Source organism: Hypanus sabinus, chromosome 17 (assembly GCF_030144855.1).
Source record: "Hypanus sabinus isolate sHypSab1 chromosome 17, sHypSab1.hap1, whole genome shotgun sequence".
NCBI lineage: Eukaryota > Metazoa > Chordata > Chondrichthyes > Myliobatiformes > Dasyatidae > Hypanus > Hypanus sabinus.
Genome location: NC_082722.1, coordinates 53868262 through 53886548, shown reverse-complemented (window position 1 = coordinate 53886548; position 18287 = coordinate 53868262). Strand labels below are relative to the sequence as shown.

General features: G+C 34.8%; 1 protein-coding gene across 2 annotated transcripts in view; it reads left to right on the top strand.

Moving 5' to 3' along the window:
- Positions 1–18287, top strand: part of nfat5b (nuclear factor of activated T cells 5b) — a 192870-nt gene that overhangs the window by 116551 nt on the left and 58032 nt on the right. For both annotated transcript variants that reach the window (XM_059993108.1, XM_059993107.1), the window contains exons 3-5: positions 2736–3279; positions 10576–10765; positions 12986–13176. In XM_059993108.1, coding sequence (XP_059849091.1) covers positions 2736–3279; positions 10576–10765; positions 12986–13176 — 925 coding nt within the window. The remainder of the gene's footprint in view (positions 1–2735; positions 3280–10575; positions 10766–12985; positions 13177–18287) is intronic.

Here is an 18287-nt window from a genome sequence, read left to right as displayed (position 1 = left end):
ACCAGGTAATTGCAAAGGGTGCACAAACATTTTCTTACAACTGCAGATAGTAAGGGTTGAGAAGGATATGGGCCAATCATAGGAAAATGTGATTACCTTAGATGGGAATCTTGGTGGTCAAGGATTATTTGGGATGAAGGGCCTGTTTCTAAGCTGTATTATGCTACAAATTTAATTTGTGTATTTTTAGCTCCGTTGTTTAATTCAAATTATTGGATAATTTAAATATTTAAGAGATAATGACTTTAAATTAGCAGTAATTATATATTTATCAGCAGTATGTTAATAATTTGGTGTTACAATTTTGTAGACAAATTACAGTTACGCCTCAAAATTTTTCATGTTTAAACTTTGTAATAAAAATGTAGTTATTTTTGAGGAGTGGAATCAAATTTTGAAAAGAATCAGAAGTGTTGCTAGTTACAAGGTATATGCAAATATCTCTGCATTTTGTTCACAGTGTACAGCAGTACTTTTTACTGCTACATTGCCATTTTATTCTTTGCTTCATTGTCAACTCAACTATCTTCTCAAATAAATTCATTTGTAACAAAATTGTGTAGACTTGAATCCAGCAAAGAACATCTCTGAATTTACGTTGTTTTCAGAAGGTGTGGCACATTGCTGTTTGTCTCCAAGGAACGAGGGAACAATAATCCTGAGCCCCCAATTCAGTTAAATTAATAACTTTCTTTCAGTAATAGCTGATTGTAAAATATATAATGATGGAATCCAGTAAAGCGATTGGTTTTGGGGAAGAAAAAAAAACACTGGATAACTGTGAAATAAGAAAATGAATCAAAAGATATCAATCACAGGAGCAAAGCTCCTGTGGTTTATCACTGCACACTAATTATATATACTATATATAACATAGATATGAAGGCAATTATTAAGTGTGGGATTGAGCCATACATATCTAGAAGCTAAAATGGCTATTGAAAAAGTAAACACATTCAATTAAATGGCATTCAAATAATAACACTTAATGTGGATGGGAGAGAAGATCAGTGGTCTTGCAGGCAGTATTCACAATATGGAATCACAGAAAAAGAGACACCACTTAAGTGAGATACCAGAAGTCTAGCTGTTTTGGAATTAAGTCCTATTCCCCACCATTGTGCCATATTTTGACTGGCATTATAAAACAGTAAGATTGATTAATTTTTAATGTGGTCTTTTGATTTACTTCAACAGACAGCCAAAGAAAATGTCATTATGTTCTAGTATCATGTGATTCAGTTAAGAATGTTTCCTTAATTAGTGATGTATTCCACAGTTTTACATTGTGAATTTTGTATTTTTAATTTACAGATATTGTATATTTTACTCAGCTTTCTTATTATAGCCTGTTTGCACTGAGAACAATGCTAAAGCAGTTTAGGTTTATAATGGGATCGTGTCTATTAATGATCCTTTTTATAATATTATTAGCATATTTGTAGCCATTTCCTTTCCATCGGAAAGAAAGACATACATTATAGAGCATCATATTAATCACTATCACAGAATTCCACAGTTTTACCTGTTCTTTTGGAAGCATAGACTCCTTGATGGAGTCCAGAACTAGAGAACATAAGGATCTTCTCAACATTCAAGACCACAATGTTCATTATTAATTTCACGAAACCAGAATCTTGCATGTGGCTTTCACATTCTTAAACCATCAATATGATATATCCAATCCAAACATTATACCTGAAAATAACAGTGACTACACTTTAGAATGATTAAGTGTTGGAAAGGTGGGGTGAAGAGTGAGGGAAGAGTGAAAAATAAATGATAAGGAATTTATATAAAGTATAAAAGACCATTATCTAATAAATTTGCTACAAATATAATGAAATGCAAAAATTGAAAATGTTGCTTTTAAATTTATGCAAATTTAAAATCATTAAAAATTTGATTATGTAATTGATTTATCAAATTTCAACATTGTTTTCAGCAACTAAGAAGTTCGGGGGTAGGCAAGAAAAAATTTGGCCTCTCTGCTCCATATGTTGTGTCCGTCAGTGTTGGCTATTAAAATAAAATTGTTCATTTACCGTTATCTGCAGCATACCTAAAGATCTTTTGCTTTCAATATGGCAGCTACTTCATTTGCATTGCACTGACTTTGAAATCTATTTGAAGATCAGATCAAATGCGTTCATCATATTATCTTTTTTAAATAACTTATTTATAATAATTTGCTGATCAACCAAATTATAGTTTAGATTACTGAGATTTTATCACTTGGTTTTTAAAATTTTCTCCTCAGCTGTACAGAAGCGCATGCATACTTGTTCCTGTTTTGTTTATCACACACCCATTCAATAGAGTAATATTTATTTAATCTTTTAAATTGACATTTAAGGATGTGTATTAATTACAGTTTCAACATTAGCTTAATTTTTTTTTCCATTTTAGTTCCAGGAACTTACCTGTCAAGCTGAGGCTTTACAATTCAATTTGCAGTTCTTTGCTTTGTAGATCAGAAGATTATTTTACTTAACTGCATACTCTGAACAACCCCAAGTAAATTATAACATACCAACGTTTATTGTTTTATTTTCCTGATGCTGATTGGTATCCAAGTATGTTGAAAAAAAATAGCATTGTTGATATATTTTCACTTATTAGAGCTTTATAAATTGATTAAAGCATTGTGAGCATTTAAGCAAAACACAGCTGGACAATGCTAGCTAACTCAAGTTGAAATATATGTATTTACATGTGGATTGTACATACCACAGATGTCTCCTCCTGCGGTGGTCAAAGCAACACCTTCACCCCATCTTCCAAACCTAGCATGCATTCTACCTCAGTAACTGACAACACATCTATGCAAGTAGATAGCTGCACTCCAGAACAGGGGGTAAGTGCCCATGGGGTAAGTGAATTACTGAGCTATGAAAATCAGTTAAGTAATGCCTCACAGCTACAGTCCACGCCCAAAAGGAGAACAGTCCTCAACATCTCTCCACCACCTGAAGACTTGCTGGATGACAGCAGGATGTCTTGTCAGGATGATGCAGGTGACTCGGAACAGAGCAGTAGTATATGGATGGATGACTCGGGCTCTAACTTCAGCATCATGAGTTCTAGTTCCTATAATGACAACACAACAGTACCGCGGAAATCACGAAAACGTTCACCGAAACAACGACCTGGATTTGTGCGTGTTGCTGATGAAGAGTCAAATATGGATGTGTTTGATGCAGACAGTGCAAAAGGACCCCATTATGTACTTTCTCAACTCGTCTCAGAAGGCAAAAACAGCTCGAAGGGAAGCAATGGGTTGGTATAGCTTTTTAAAATTTTATATGAACTTATAAGGTAGTATTTGGATAAACTCACACAAACTATACTAAAATTTCAATTTTTTAAGGTTGATTTAGTGCAAACTTCTTTCTGGTTCATCTATAATGTTATGCTCATTTATAGGCTGCAAAATATTCTATCAAAGGTAGTAGACTAAAGTTACCCGCCTTTGGAACAGTTTTTTTTAAAAAAAGGATTTCTATTTCTTGTTATTGAAGCTCCCTAGAATAGGAAAGGTTTTGATTTTTTTTAAATCTGAATTCCTTGGGTAAAATGTATTCTTTTAACATTATTAACCATTCTATTAATCATTTTATGTTTTCCCCTCAAATTCCTCTTTCTTATATATACTAGAGACATAATAGCTTCCTTTGTTGCAAATTATAACTTCATAAATAATGAAATTCCATTGAAATTTCAGTTTTTACCCTTAAAAATGAAAACAACACTTTGGGTTTCCCTGGAAGCCAATAAATCCCTTGTAATATCTCATTTAAGTTAGCATTCTTGAATTAAAATCCTTAATACTCAATATCAATAGGCAATTTGATTTCAAGACATTGAGGGTTTTGCAGAGAGGCTGGGGAAGTAATTACCTGAGTCCAATTCAGTCCTTGCTCTATATTCGTGCAAAAATGTATAAAATAGATCAATTGTATGTTTCCAGGAGATGGAACCCTAGTCAGTATTTACCTACTTATTTCCTTTGTTTATCCCAGTTGTAACAAAGCCAACTGTAGCATTCTACTGTTGCTAAGTAAGTAGAATTTGTATCATTAAAGTCTAACGATTGAATTAGGGGATCTTCCTGGACTGTGTGGGTCAGTATCAAATTGGTGATCAACAGAAAGTTCTACAAGTTTTTTGAACTCTCAGTAATGACACTAAAAGCCATTAATTTTTGAGGTAAATTTAGCTTTCTAGATAGATGAAGTAATTGAACGGACTAGAAAGTTATTGCATGTTTTTATGCCATCCATGAGGTTGGTGTTGCTGTTATCAGAAAGTAAAGGCTGGTGTAAATTGGTAGTTGAGAACTCCCATTCAATCCAGTTATTGAACTGTAGTTACAATCAGTAAATTGGCTTGGTATGGTTTTAAAAAGGAGATATCCTTATTATATGGATATCATGTTTCTCATCACATTTTTTTAAACCTACTAAAAATGGTTTTGGTGGAACTTGAGAATTCAGATATATCCTCATGGTATATTTATACCAGGTTTAAAACCCCTGTACTGCAAATTCTGATTTGCATCTGAAGGTTGATTGCTAAATTTCTTCAAGGATTTGTTCACATAGAAAATCTGCTATTTGAAAAGAAGAACAGACTAATTCTGGTGTTAAGCAATTCAGATTTACCCACACAGAGCATCAATAATACCACATACTGAAAAGAGGTAAAAATGGCTTATTTCGCTTACAACTCCTTAAATTTATCCCCAACTTGCCAAGTGAATAAACTTACCTCTAGAAGTCTTGTTTATCTGTAGCATGTTGTTAGAACTACAGTATTTAGTTAACCCAAGCCTCCCTGACTCAGCTCCCTAATATGTTCATTTGTCCTGAGAAGCATAATACTTTATGGACTAAAATGGATAATTTAATTAATTAGGTCATTTGTACATATCAGAGATTTGCTTTTCTTTCTTAATCATCAGATTTTTTTTTAAAGCGATGCTACTGCTTGTACAGGTTTCCCACAAAATTCCATCTCTTCTGATCTAAGGTTGACTTTTTTGTCCTGAATTTGCAGCAGCATGATAGTGTAGCAGGCAGCAGATATGTTTAATTCCACCTCTGTCTGTAAGGAGTTTGTGCATTCTCCCCTGATGACATGGGTTTCTTCCCACATTCCAAAGACATATGGGTTAATATGTTAATTGGTCACATGGCTTTAATTGGACAGTGTGGGCTTATTGGGCTGCAAGTGCCTGTTACTGTGCTGTATCTCTTTTTTTAAAAAAAAGAAAAACCATTGAAATTAAGCCAGTTCCTGGTCCGTTTTTCCTTATTAAAAGCTTCAATATTTAAATATTTTCACATCTCAGACATACTTTTCTGTGCCACCTTAACTATCTCTAATTTCCATTGTTGTTGCATCCTACTTAATAAGTTTGATGCCCTTTGCACTCCATCCAAAGCCAGAATGTTTTCATTTTGATGGTCTGCTCAGAAATATATATATATTATTCAAAATTGGGAAAATTTGGTTTTTGAAGCAAACTGATTATTTCCTGCAACTGGTTTCCACAAATGAAGAACCTGTATAGCTTTTCAGAAGCACTGACATTGCCCTATCTAGCATCCCCAGATTCTTATGTGTGTTATTTCCCTTGGACACTTCCCATTTATTTTAGATTTTTTTTCTTGCCATTGATACATAACTTTAAATTTCTTAACATTAACTGACTGTCACTACTGCTGAGACACCATTGAATCTGATCCAGCTTCCCTCCTTTTTCTCTGAGTGGCCAATCCTGATTTAGAGGTCAGAGGTGTTTGCAGACATCTCTTGTTCAAAAGGAGCAATATGCACTATAACAACAGTTGAAAGTTGACTATTTGAACTTTCACAATCATGCCTTCATTGTTGATCCATGAAAATAATCCTTGCATTCTTTTAATCGAGTCCGTTATCCTTGCTAATCCATGCCTGTTAATCTTGTATCAGACCTTAAAGTGATACAGCTTAGAAACAGATCTTTAGCCCACAATGCCTTTGCTACCCGTCAGGCACCTTTCTGTATTAAAAAATTTTTCAAGTGGTCAGCTCATAGATTTTCTGCCAAGGCATTTTATTTGAATAATTCTTATGCTGTGAGAGTAATTACTTCCACCACCCCTTCAGCAATGTGTTCCTGATTTCAGCCCCTCCCTATGTAGAGAAAACATGTTTCCTCAAACGTCCTACCTAATAATCTTTTGTACAGTTTAAATAATTAGTTCTTTATTAGTTTGCAAGCTTGCTGATAATAATTTACTAATATATCCATTTATATTTTTGTCATATTATCACTGTTTTATACATTTGTGTTTTTGAGTAATATTTTCCTCCTTTATATGTGGTGTAGTGCAATGCAACTATTGTTAATGGTTTAATTTGTTGAATTTAAGATAAAGACATTTTCACATTTCCAAACAGGTCACAAAGTGGCATCAATTAGGATCTTAACAAAGGTTTAATGATTTGTAATAAATTAATAGGTTATATAATAATAGATTCTCAATTAAAAATGAAGCACCTATTATAGTAATAAATAGCTAATGCATTGGTTGAATTTTGCACAGATCAATTGCATTGAAAAAGAGAGTAATCTCAGAGGCTAGAAGTATGTCTGAAAAGTGCTGTGAGCATAATAATTTCCAGGGCATTTTAGCTTTATTTATGAAAATGGGAACTCCACACAAAGATTTAGCATAAATATCTTTGTATTGGTTATGAAGGGAATGTGAAACAAATTACAAATTGATCTTACAGTTATCTTTGGTTAATTGTCAAGGATTTATACAATGTTTACTGTTAGCTTTTACCAGAAGTACAATCTAGTTTTCAACACCTCTTTAAATTAACTGCAAGCTATTTTGATTTTTCAAATGGATTTCGATTGGGTAATGTACTTTTGAGTCCCAATTCCAAATTGATGGCTGTGCAAATATTATTGAAAGGTCAGATCAATACATAGCAGTAGAAATATAAACATTTGGTTCTCATGGATTGTTAAAATTACTTCATGTATCAGTTTTTGGAAATAGGTAAATGTAAACAGTATGAGAATTGCTTGAACACCACAAACAAAATGCTGGAGGAACTCAGCAATTCAGGCAGCACCTATAAGTAGTTGATATTTCTGCCCAAGACACTTCATTTGTTTTGAAACTGTAGGGATGTTTGTTGCATGCACTCACTGTAAGCAATGGTAGCGGCTACTTTGGGTGTAATGGGAACTAATTGTTCAGAAAAAAATTGCTATGAAATTGAAAAAAATTGAAAGAACGTGTTTTGATGTTGATATATACAAAAGTGATGAACTGTATTCATTTTTAATTACATTTTGAAGTTTCTCAGTGATAAAATTGCAGGTGTTTTGTAGCTTTTATTTGCTACTCTAGGAAGGGAAACAATTCTTATGACCTCATTATATATAGGAATTATGACTTTACTCTCAAAACATTGGTAAAATAAATCCCTGTTGTCCCACTGGCTCAATGGTAACATTGTGCAATCTCACTTCTGGCCCATTCTTCAAAACAGGAAATGAGTGTCTGCCATCCAATTAGTAGGATTCTAACACTGACAAAAACAGTGAGCTGAACAAAGTTCACTGTCCTTCCAGATCTGTGCTTTATTACAGTTTTCTAATATATTCCAGACCCCTTTGTTCAATTTCCCTGCAAACTCAGTTTAAGTTGATTGGGAACTTTCCTTGACTTCATTAGCAAAGAGAGTATACAATGAGTAGCCAGTCTGCCCAAATTATGTTGTTTTTGAAATTAATAGTTCCTTTGGATATCACTCTAGCTGAAATCAAACAAATGTGTTAACCTAAATCACTTAATTCATTGAAGACAATTTCAGTGATTTTGGGAGATAAAGGGGCTGGAAAAAACAGGTGGGATACTAGGTGACACTTAGTTCTTGAAAGAGAAAGAAAGCCATTACAATAATATCATATACAGAAATATCTGGTGAAGTAGTTTTTAAGAATGTAATATTTTAGTAATCAGGCAGTATTATTAAATTGTTTGAGCATTTACTATTTGCATTCACAACCTGATGTTAGTTGTACTGTGTGATCTGTTATCTCTGAGTGCTCCAAACTTAATACATAGAAACATAGAAAACTTACAGCACAGTACAAGCCCTTTGGCCCACAAAGCTGTGCTGAATATGTCCTTAACTTGGAAATTATATAGGGTTACCCATAGCCCTCTATTTTTCTAAGCTCCATGTACCTATCCAGGAGTCTCTGAAAAGATTCTATCGTATCTACTTCCACCACTGTTGCCAGCAGACCATTCCATGCACTCACCACTCTGCATTTAAAAAAACTTAGCCCGACAACTCCCCTGTACCTACTTCCAAGCACCTTAAAATTGTGCCCTTTCATGCTAGCCATCTTAGTCCTGGGAAGAAACCTCTGACTATCCACATGATCAATGCCTCTCATAATCTTGTACACCTCTATCAGGTCACCTTTCATCTTCTGTCGCTCCAAGGAAAAAAGGCCAAGTTCACTTCACCTATTCTCATAAGGCATGCTCCCCAACCCAGGCAACATCCTTGTTAATCTCCTCTGTGCCCTTTCTATGATTTGCACATCCTTCCTGTAGTGAGGCGACCAGAACTGAGCACAGTACTCCAAGTGTGGTCTGACTGGGGTCCTATATACTGCAACATTACCTCTCCTCTCTTAAACTCAATCCCATGATTGATGAAGGCCAGTGCATCGTATGCTTACTTAATCACAGGGTCAACTTACACAGCAGCTTTGAGTGTCCTATGGACTCGGACCCCAAGATCCCTCTGATCCTCCACACTGCCAAGAGTCTTACCATTAATACTATATTCTGCCATCATATTTGACCTACCAAAATGAACCACCTTACACTTAACTGTGTTGAACTCCATCTGTCACTTCTCAGCCCAGTTTTGCAACCTATCAATGTCCCACTGTAACCTCTGACAGCCTTCCACACTATCCACAACACGCCCAACCTTTGTGTCATCAGCAAATTTACTGACCCATCCCTCCACTTCCTCATCCAGGATAAAAATCACGAAGGGTAAGGGTCCCAGAACAGATCGCTGAGGCACACCACTGGTCACCAATCTCCGTGCAGAATATGACCCGTCTTCAACCACTCTTTGCCTTCTGTGGGCAAGCCAGTTCTGGAACCACAAAGCAATGTCCTGTATCCCATGCCTCTTTACTTCCTTAATAAGCCTTGCATTGGGTACCTTATCAAATACCTTGCTGAAATCCATATACATGACATCTGTGGCTCTTCCTTCATCAATGTGTTTAGTCACATCCTCAAAAATTTATTCAGGCTTGTAAGGCATGACCTGCCTTTGACAAAGCCAAGCTGACTATTCCTGATCATATTATGCCTCTCCAAATGTTCATAAATCTTGCCAGTCAAGATCACGGTACAAATTTACCAGTTTTGTTATGTAATGATTGTGCTAATTATCAGACTTAACAATTTATAATAATCAGAAATCTTATATTTGGTTATAAAGCCCAGTTGATCCTTTAGTTTTATTTGCAAGTGCAACCAAAATTTGTATTTAATTTCTATTGTGCATGTGCTAATTTGGCTAGACTACATTAAACAGCCTATTTTAAGCTGTCAATGGAATCTCTTGATTTATATCATTTTCCTGAGGTATAAATAGACCATTATATGATTAAGCAAACTATCCCAGGTGCATAGATTAAAATAAATTTTAAAATTGTGTAAATGGGATATGCAGTGAATTAAGTGTTCACTATATTATGATAGATGATATGTTACTATGCCGGATTGTCTAGGTGGTGGTTATCAAGAAAAGAAATTGATTCCAGGTGTAGTATTGGCAAACCAGGGAAATTCAAGAGTGATACAGCTTGATGCATTCCAATAGACATCTGGTGAGATTGATCAGAGAATTTTGGAAGAGGTTGAGCAGTAGAATAGTCATTCAGTGCAAAGGAATGCAAGGATGGGATAGACATGAATAATTCTCAGATTAAGTGTATATTTTTCTGGAAAATATGTTTGCTTTTTGCACCTGCTGTCATAGATAGTTAGATTGATATACAATTTATTTCTAATAAGTTTATAAACCAAAATGTTGCTGAGTAAACTAAATGAACACCAGGGCTCTACTTTTGGCATTCTGAGATGTATCTCTAGAGATTTTGCAGTACCATTTCCATTGTCTTTCATTCTGTAGCTTAGATAGATCTGTATGCTCTCCTCAGGGATACATCTCGCAAAATATTGACCTGTTTTATCTCATGCTAAACAATTATACTTCTGGCAGACAAATCAATTTAGACATTTAGTAGATTTGAAGATTCAAGTTAAAGGGATAATGTATGCTTTACTTCCTGTAATGGGACTTGGTCAAAGAAAAGTTTTAGTGAAATGTAAGATAGTTAATTTAAAACTGAGAATATACTTAAAAGGAAGTGCATTAAAATGCTTTATATAGCTTAAGTTAAAAATTGCATTTTATTTCACTAAAGTAATTTTGGTGATGCATATTTTTGGTGTTTCACAGAACAACAGAACCTCAAAAATCTTCTTTAAAGAAAGGCCCAACACTAACTGCTCACTATCCTGGTAAAAGTGAAGGTAAAGAACTGAAAGTACTAGTACAACCTGAGACACAACACAGAGCACGGTACTTGACAGAAGGTAGCCGTGGCTCTGTGAAAGATCGGACCCAGCAAGGCTTTCCAACAGTGAAGGTAATTGTTTTCCCCCTCTTTGTAAATAAACAAAAGCTCCTTGTACAGAATGTGATCCAGCATTCAGAACAATTAGTCTCTTTGATTGGTATATATCCTCCAGTTTAAAAATTCATTTGCTCATTGCTAGCTACATAGTGTGAATGTGGGATGTGCCATTACATTACAGTGCATGGTCAAGGTTCCTTTGTCAGCATCTTCTAAGGCTATCTGCAAAGGTAAGGGCAACAGATATATTTAGAATAAAAAAACAGAAAATGTTGGAGGTTTTTAACAGGTCAGGCAGCATTTGTAGAGAGAGAGGCAGATTTAATATTTAAGAGCTTAATATACTAAATATTTCAGACTAATGCAGCATTGTAAGCATTTTCTTTGTTATTCTTGAACCCAACATCTTCAGGTTTCTTTTGCTTTTCTATGACTATCACTTCCAAATTATATATAACCCTGACTTAAGCCAGTATTCTTAAATCTGTATCACCATTCTTTTATTATTGTTGAACAATCATCAGAAACTTTCTACTTAAATGAATTATGGAAGTAACTTCATCAGGTGGGTTGAAGTGATGCAAGCAAAAAGCTACAATCTTAAGAGTTGGAGTGCAGTCTAGTGAATGCAGACCAGAGGAGTAGCAAAATGCTGGGATTCTAAAAGGAGAATGAAAGATTATATTTTTGTTGAAGTTGATTTTCTACTTGCACAAAGGTTAATTTCAAAGTTTAAAAATATTTCATAAAATTATATGGATACTGATTTATTGTAGTTGTGCCAGTTATTTGAAAAAGTACTCTGCCATTTTCCTCTCATATTTTTCTTCTTGAAGTCTTGCTCAGTTTTGAATGGAAGGTTTTATGTGCTTGAATAATCCTCTTAAAGAGAACTTTCCAGATCTTATCTCTGTGAGTTCTGCTTACTTCATTGTACAAGAGATTTTTCTGTATGTTATCTTAATAAATGGAATAGTAGAGTCAAACAGCATGGAAACAGGCCCTTCAGTTCAACTGATCCATGCCATCCAAGATTTCCATCTAAGCTAGTCCTGTTTGCCCACTTTTAGCCCATTTCCCTCTAAACCTTTCCTACTCATGTACCTGTCCAAGTACCTTTTAAATGTTAATCTATATGCCTCAACTGCTTCCTCTGGCAGGTTATTCCATATACTTGCCACTTCCTGGTTGAAAATGTTGCCCCTCTCTTCCCCTCTGCCTTTAAACCCTATGCCCCCTAGTTCTTGGTTTCTCCATCCTGAGAAAGAGATGTGCACTGTACCCCTCATCATTTCTTACAGCTCGTTACAAGCATTTCTCATTCTCCCTTGCTCCAATGAAAAACTCCCAACCTGCTCAACATCTCTTCCTTTATAGTTGATGTATATACAATATGTATAACAAATATTTGTCCTTTGGTTTGCTAATGTCTCTGGAAAAAGAAGGATTTTTCTCCACTGAAATTCAGTGAGAATTTAAACACATTGATGGAATCACAAAAAAGGCATATCAGTTGCTCTGCTTTATTAGGAGCTTGAAGATGTAGTGATTTTTATGTCTCCCTAAAGTGGTGTGTCCTCAAAGTTTTAGCTAGATTCTTGGGTTCTAACTATGTTTTTGTAATGTTTAGGGTAACTTCTTTGCTTCTTGTACACTTTCTGAACCAAGGATTTTAACAGCCACCTCAAATTTTCAGATCTATATATATCTTCAGCTTCTGAGTCCTCTTTAAAATGTGGCATTCAATTTATATTTAGTTAATAATGTTCATAATTCTTCCTACTAAAATGTATGCTGTTTTAGTCTGCTTATGAGTTCGTAAATTCAGCTCTTCTTTTAAGACGGTTTGTGAGGATGGAAGATGGCATACTTGCATTCTGGCTTTATTAACCTCCTCAGTCCACAAAATCAATGTAGTAATTGCAGAATCCTCAGAGGAGACAGGTAGCAGCTAAGAGGGTGGTGGATGGAAAGAGCAATTTCCTCTGCCTCTCATACAGGGCCTTGTGTGTTGTCAATACATGGGTAACATTATTATTTTTTATATTTCTGAATTCATGTCATTTGTAGTTTTTAAAATTATACTCTACCTAATTATTTTCCCAGTTTAAAAATATCAAGATACATATTTGTTTATTTTGTACTTGATTTGAGGTGATTTAATAGTTAAAACAAAGATTAAAATTTCCATATATCAAGCATTACATATTCTATGCTCTTATTTTTTTTTAGTTGGAAGGTTACAATCAACCAGCAATCTTACAAATTTTTGTCGGAAATGATTCTGGCCGTGTCAAACCTCATGGTTTTTACCAAGCATGCAGAGTCACCGGGCGAAATACTACTCCTTGCAAGGAGGTGGACATTGATGGAACAACTGTGATTGAGGTCAACTTGGATCCTGGAAGTAATATGACGTTAGCGTAAGTCTTGAGATCTACTGGAATAACTCAATTCTTTTTTCTGCCAAATGAATGGGACTTATGGAGACTGTTCATATTAAACATATAAATGCCTTAATATTAAAATTTTCATTTCTTTATTATCTCAGTTGACAAAGCAAAGTGATTGAACAATGGAATTGAGGGATTTTGAGTTTGATCTCGATATTGTGCTGATTGAGCTTACATCATCTGCATAAAATAAGGAAAATATTATTTTTAGTGTCGCTATTAGTAATAATGTTGGAGGAGAAATTGATTCCATTACTCTGGTGTTAAGTGGTGTCTGATCTTCACCATCTAGATTCAGAAACAATGATAACAAGCAAATTATCTAAATGTAAAATGCGATCTGTTAAATTTGAACTGCAACATGAAATAAAACCTTTAGTTTAAAAAACGCAAAGCCAGATGTTATCTCAAGATTATTATTGTACAAAATGCATAAGTAGTGTTTGTAAATTAGAATACTTAGGAGATATGAATAAATTTGTTAGCTTGAATCTTGCTATCACTTGTGAAATAAATGTGTGTGTGTGTATATACGTATGTATGTATGTGTATGTATATATCTATATATATATATATATATATATAAAAACACATCTCCAACTTTGAAGAAAGCTAGCTGCAAAATATAGTGATTCCACATAGATAGATGTTCCCTTTTACATTGGTTGCTGTCTATTCAAGAACAGCTTTAACATACAGAACTAAAGAAGTTATCAAGCTGGTTGAGCAGCATTGTTTTAGAAGAATCCTCACACTGAATCAACCCGAAAGGAGAAAGCACATTTAATTTTTTTTAAGTCATTTTAAGAGTGCAAAGTTAAAATTTGAAAGTTCAATTAAGATGAAGACATAATCTAAAACCTTTTGAATAATAATATTGTTAAATACAGGCAACTCCTCTGTTACAGAAGTGAGGAGCAGCTGCTTTAATAGAAAACAGGCTGTATCGTGATTTTCCATAATGCAAAGCTGTGTCATTTACTCATGTCAAGAAGAGCAAGTTGTAAAAAATAGCTAATTTTGTGTTGATTTATTTACTTATTTTTCATACAGATTCTATTAGTGTAGATTTTAGTCAGTATCTCATATTTTTGATTATGATTTGTGAATTCTGTAAGGCCAAATTTCCTTAACCCAAATGGTTGTAAATTTTAAGGTCACCTGTAAAGTTACTTAAGTACCATTATGTTTTAAAATTGCTATGCCAAGTAAATGCAATTCGTAAAATTAAATATTTAAGGTCAGAGATTGTGTACAACAGTGATCAGAATTTACATGCAATGAAAATTCATTTGGCTATCATGTAATAAATAATAATGGTCCAGAAATATAGTGCATCAGTACAAGTGTGTATATGGCCTTTGCATGGTACATAAGTGACAGTGTATTTGTGTAAAAGTCAATATCAGAGATCATAGCACTGTTAATTTATAGGCAGTTGAGATGAGACTGGCAAGATATGATGAAATATCTAAGATAAGATCCATTCTGTTACATAATATGCGCTGGCCGGTGGTGTAGTGGCATCTGTGCTGGACTTCAAGGCAAGTGGTCTTGGTTCAGATCTGGCCGGTTCCTTGCACGTTTTCCGTCTGTGCTGGGTTGAGCATCAAGCTAGCAACTTGGCCTCATAAAAAAACAGACAAATGATAAAGAAACAGCAAGGTTGCCACCCGATGCACCAGAAGACATAGTGAGAGCAACTGTTATATATTAGTGCAGTATGCTATTTCTTTAAAGTATAAAGAAATACCCGTGATGAGGAATGCATATTGTTCCAGTTCTTTTTTCCAACGCTATGGGTGCATTGTAGGCTGGACAGTGATTGTGCAGTGATTAAATTACTTGAAGTAATCCAGGGTCCTGGCTGATAGTCTGAAGAAATACAGTTCAAATCCCACCAAGGCAGGTGTGAATTCATTTAATAATTTGAAATAAAAATATAGTAATTGGTAATAATGGCTACAGAATTAACAGACTGCCATAAAAATGCCATCATCCCAACCTATCATACATGTGACTTGAGACCCACAAAAATTATTGATCCAGAAATCCATCTGAAGTAGCCAACTTTGCATCTCATTTTAAGGACATTTGGGAGATGGGTAAATAGTGGCGTTGCCAGTGATGCCCAGATCCTGACAAATGGGGAAAAAAAAAATTCTGTCAATGCTGCAGAAAATGATTTTATAGACACTATTGTTAGAAATTTTCATGAGATCCTGTCTATCTCCAAATTTTGTAGGAGTTCTTTTGTGATGCAGGTAGAGGAATGAAAGAAAATCAATGAACAACATTAGGGTTGAGGTAAAGAAGTTGCCCTTGGGAAGATGTCATGAAAAAGAGCAGAGGCATTGTAATAGAAAGGCAAGAGATTAGATGTAATGCCCATAGAGGAATAGTGGATAGGAAATAGGACCTTCTCATTATGATGATAAAGAAAAGAGAACTTGATGGAGATTTTTAAAATGCACGGATGGCAGAGGTTTGGTAGAATATCCTAGCATTTCCTCTTTTGACATCTATTTTCTTCTCTGATTAAAGTTCTCCTGGTCTGTTATGACTTTTGACACAGTTTCAAAATGCCCCCAAACCTCCATGATTGCAGAACATTATTTTTTTTATTGTTATTATTGCTGTTCCATTACATTTAATATTATTGACCATGTTATTTCCATGCTCCAGCAGCTGCCATGGAATATCACAAATATTTTCTAATCCCTGACTACCTAAGTCCATCTAGGAATGCCGTCTTTTCTCACATACCTTTGTCTCCAGCAGTGATTCATTTTCATTCCCTGAAACCTAAATTTTCAAAAATCAATTCTTGTTCCTCTTCGCTTTGTCCCTGAATTACATAGTTTGTAAGCGTGATGTGGATTCCACATTGAAAATGGAAGTCATCCACCAAACTTTCCTCTACTTTCTGAGACAGTTGATTGCGCCTGTATTTGTCCACAACTACACATTCTTTCAATCTACATTAGGAGGGTACAAACTGTGTTCATTGATCTTTGCCACAAATTGTATTTGCATCTTTAGTTTATTTGCGGATTGAGTGTTGGCCAGCTTTTACAGAAAAAAAGGTGGTAGGTCTTTGTTGCAGTCAGTCTTTCAACAGTATGTACCTCTGTGCATAGGAAGCCCAGACCAACATAAAATATTCCAACTTTGATCAGAACAGAATCTTATCTAATTGCAACAATATAACCTCATTTGTATACTTAAAACCTCTTCGCAGTTGCTCACAGCAATGAACAATGTAACTTTTAGTGTACAAGTACACCAGCACCTTTCAACCTCTCACCACTTTTCTGGGTTTACTATAAAAGTGGATGATCTCACATTTTCTACAGTGTGTTCCTTCTGCAATTCCTTTGCCTATTCGCTGTATGTTAACATCCCCCTAACTACTCTTTGCATCTGTTCATGACTTTCATTGCCATCTAGCTTATTATTATCACTAAGTTGGTTATGTTTCCTCATCCAAGTCATTGATGTAGATATGAACAGGTAGTGCTCCAACATTGGTCATGGTGCACTCCACTAGTTCAACCTTTTAATCTGAAAATGACCTGTTTATTTCTAAAGTCTGTTTTCTCTTCATTAACCAATCCACACCAGTATATTACACATTACCATCTGCTCTAATTTATTTAGTAACTTCTGACACTTTTTAGAAGATCTTCTGAAGTTCATGATGATAGAACCTAGAAGTTTCCTTCCAACAGATGTTATATTATTTGGTCTGAAGTTCACATTTTTTTTCATTTCCCTCGCTCCTTTCTAAATAGTTTAAATTTGCTCCCTTTCATTCTGTGGGAATCATGGGAATTTTGAAAGGTTCCGACCTATTCATTTTCATATCCACCTCTCTCAAAACCTTGAGATGCATTTCTCATCATAGGAAATTATTGGCTTTCAGTGTCATTAATTTCTTCAATATTTTTTGTTAATCCTCATCTAAGCTAGACTTATTGCTCAGTATTTCTACAATATTTTCCGTGTCCTTTACTATAAAAACAGACACAAAGTAATTGTTTAATTTCTCTGGTATTTCTTTATTTGCTAGTATAATTTCTGCGATCTCAGGGTATGAGGGACCCACATTTACTTTTGTTAATATTTTGTTTTTTTTTATATCTGTAAAAGCTTTCATAGTTTGTTTATTTATGTTTCTTGCTAGATTACTTCTGTATTCTACTTTCCCTTTCCTTACCAATGTCTTAGTCATCCTTTGGTGAATTCTGAAATTTTACCAATCCTGTCTTCCTGGGAAACCTAAACTGAACACTGGTGAGTAATTTTTGCTTGATAGCTTTATTGATGACACCTTCCACCACCTTGCTGGTAACTGAAAATAGACAAGATTGCATGTTAGACAGATTTTATTTGCTCTTTTACCTGACAAGGACATACCTGGGCATTGTACACATTTGATAAATGCTGGTATTACAACAGTACTGAACTGCTTGGTTAGATGCATGACTAATTTTTCAATTCAAGTTGTCAACACCATGCTGTCTTAGACAATTCCATCCACCAGGTTTATTTCTTCTATTTCACCCACCTAGGATTTTGACTCATCATTTGCCTTTCCTCTATACAGCACTCTTAGCCATTTTTTTGATATTGTGGATGAATCAGATTCGTTGAAGTTTGATTTTTGTGATAGAGAGGAAGGCTGAAGATATTGCAGGTATTTCAGCCATGTCTTTGAAAGCTCACATGGTGGATCCACCATCATTCAGAGTGTTAATGTTTTCACCTCAGCTGTTTATTTGTCCATCACCATTTGTGACTGTATAACAACTCCTCAGAGTTCTGATCTGATCCTTTGGTTTTTAGAATTATTCAGCAGTTTATAAAATTTAGCATAGTGCAGTGATTATCCCTTCTAATGCTGTCATAGACATATCCATCTGCCAAAAATGAATGATGAATTTACTCGATGAATGAGATCAAGTGAAGTTTATTTCTTGTGTTGTTTCACTCTCCATCTGCTGCACTTCAGTCTTTCGGTTATGCCCTTCGGGACTTAGCTAATTCAGTCACTAGTAATTCTGCTAGGCCTCTATGGG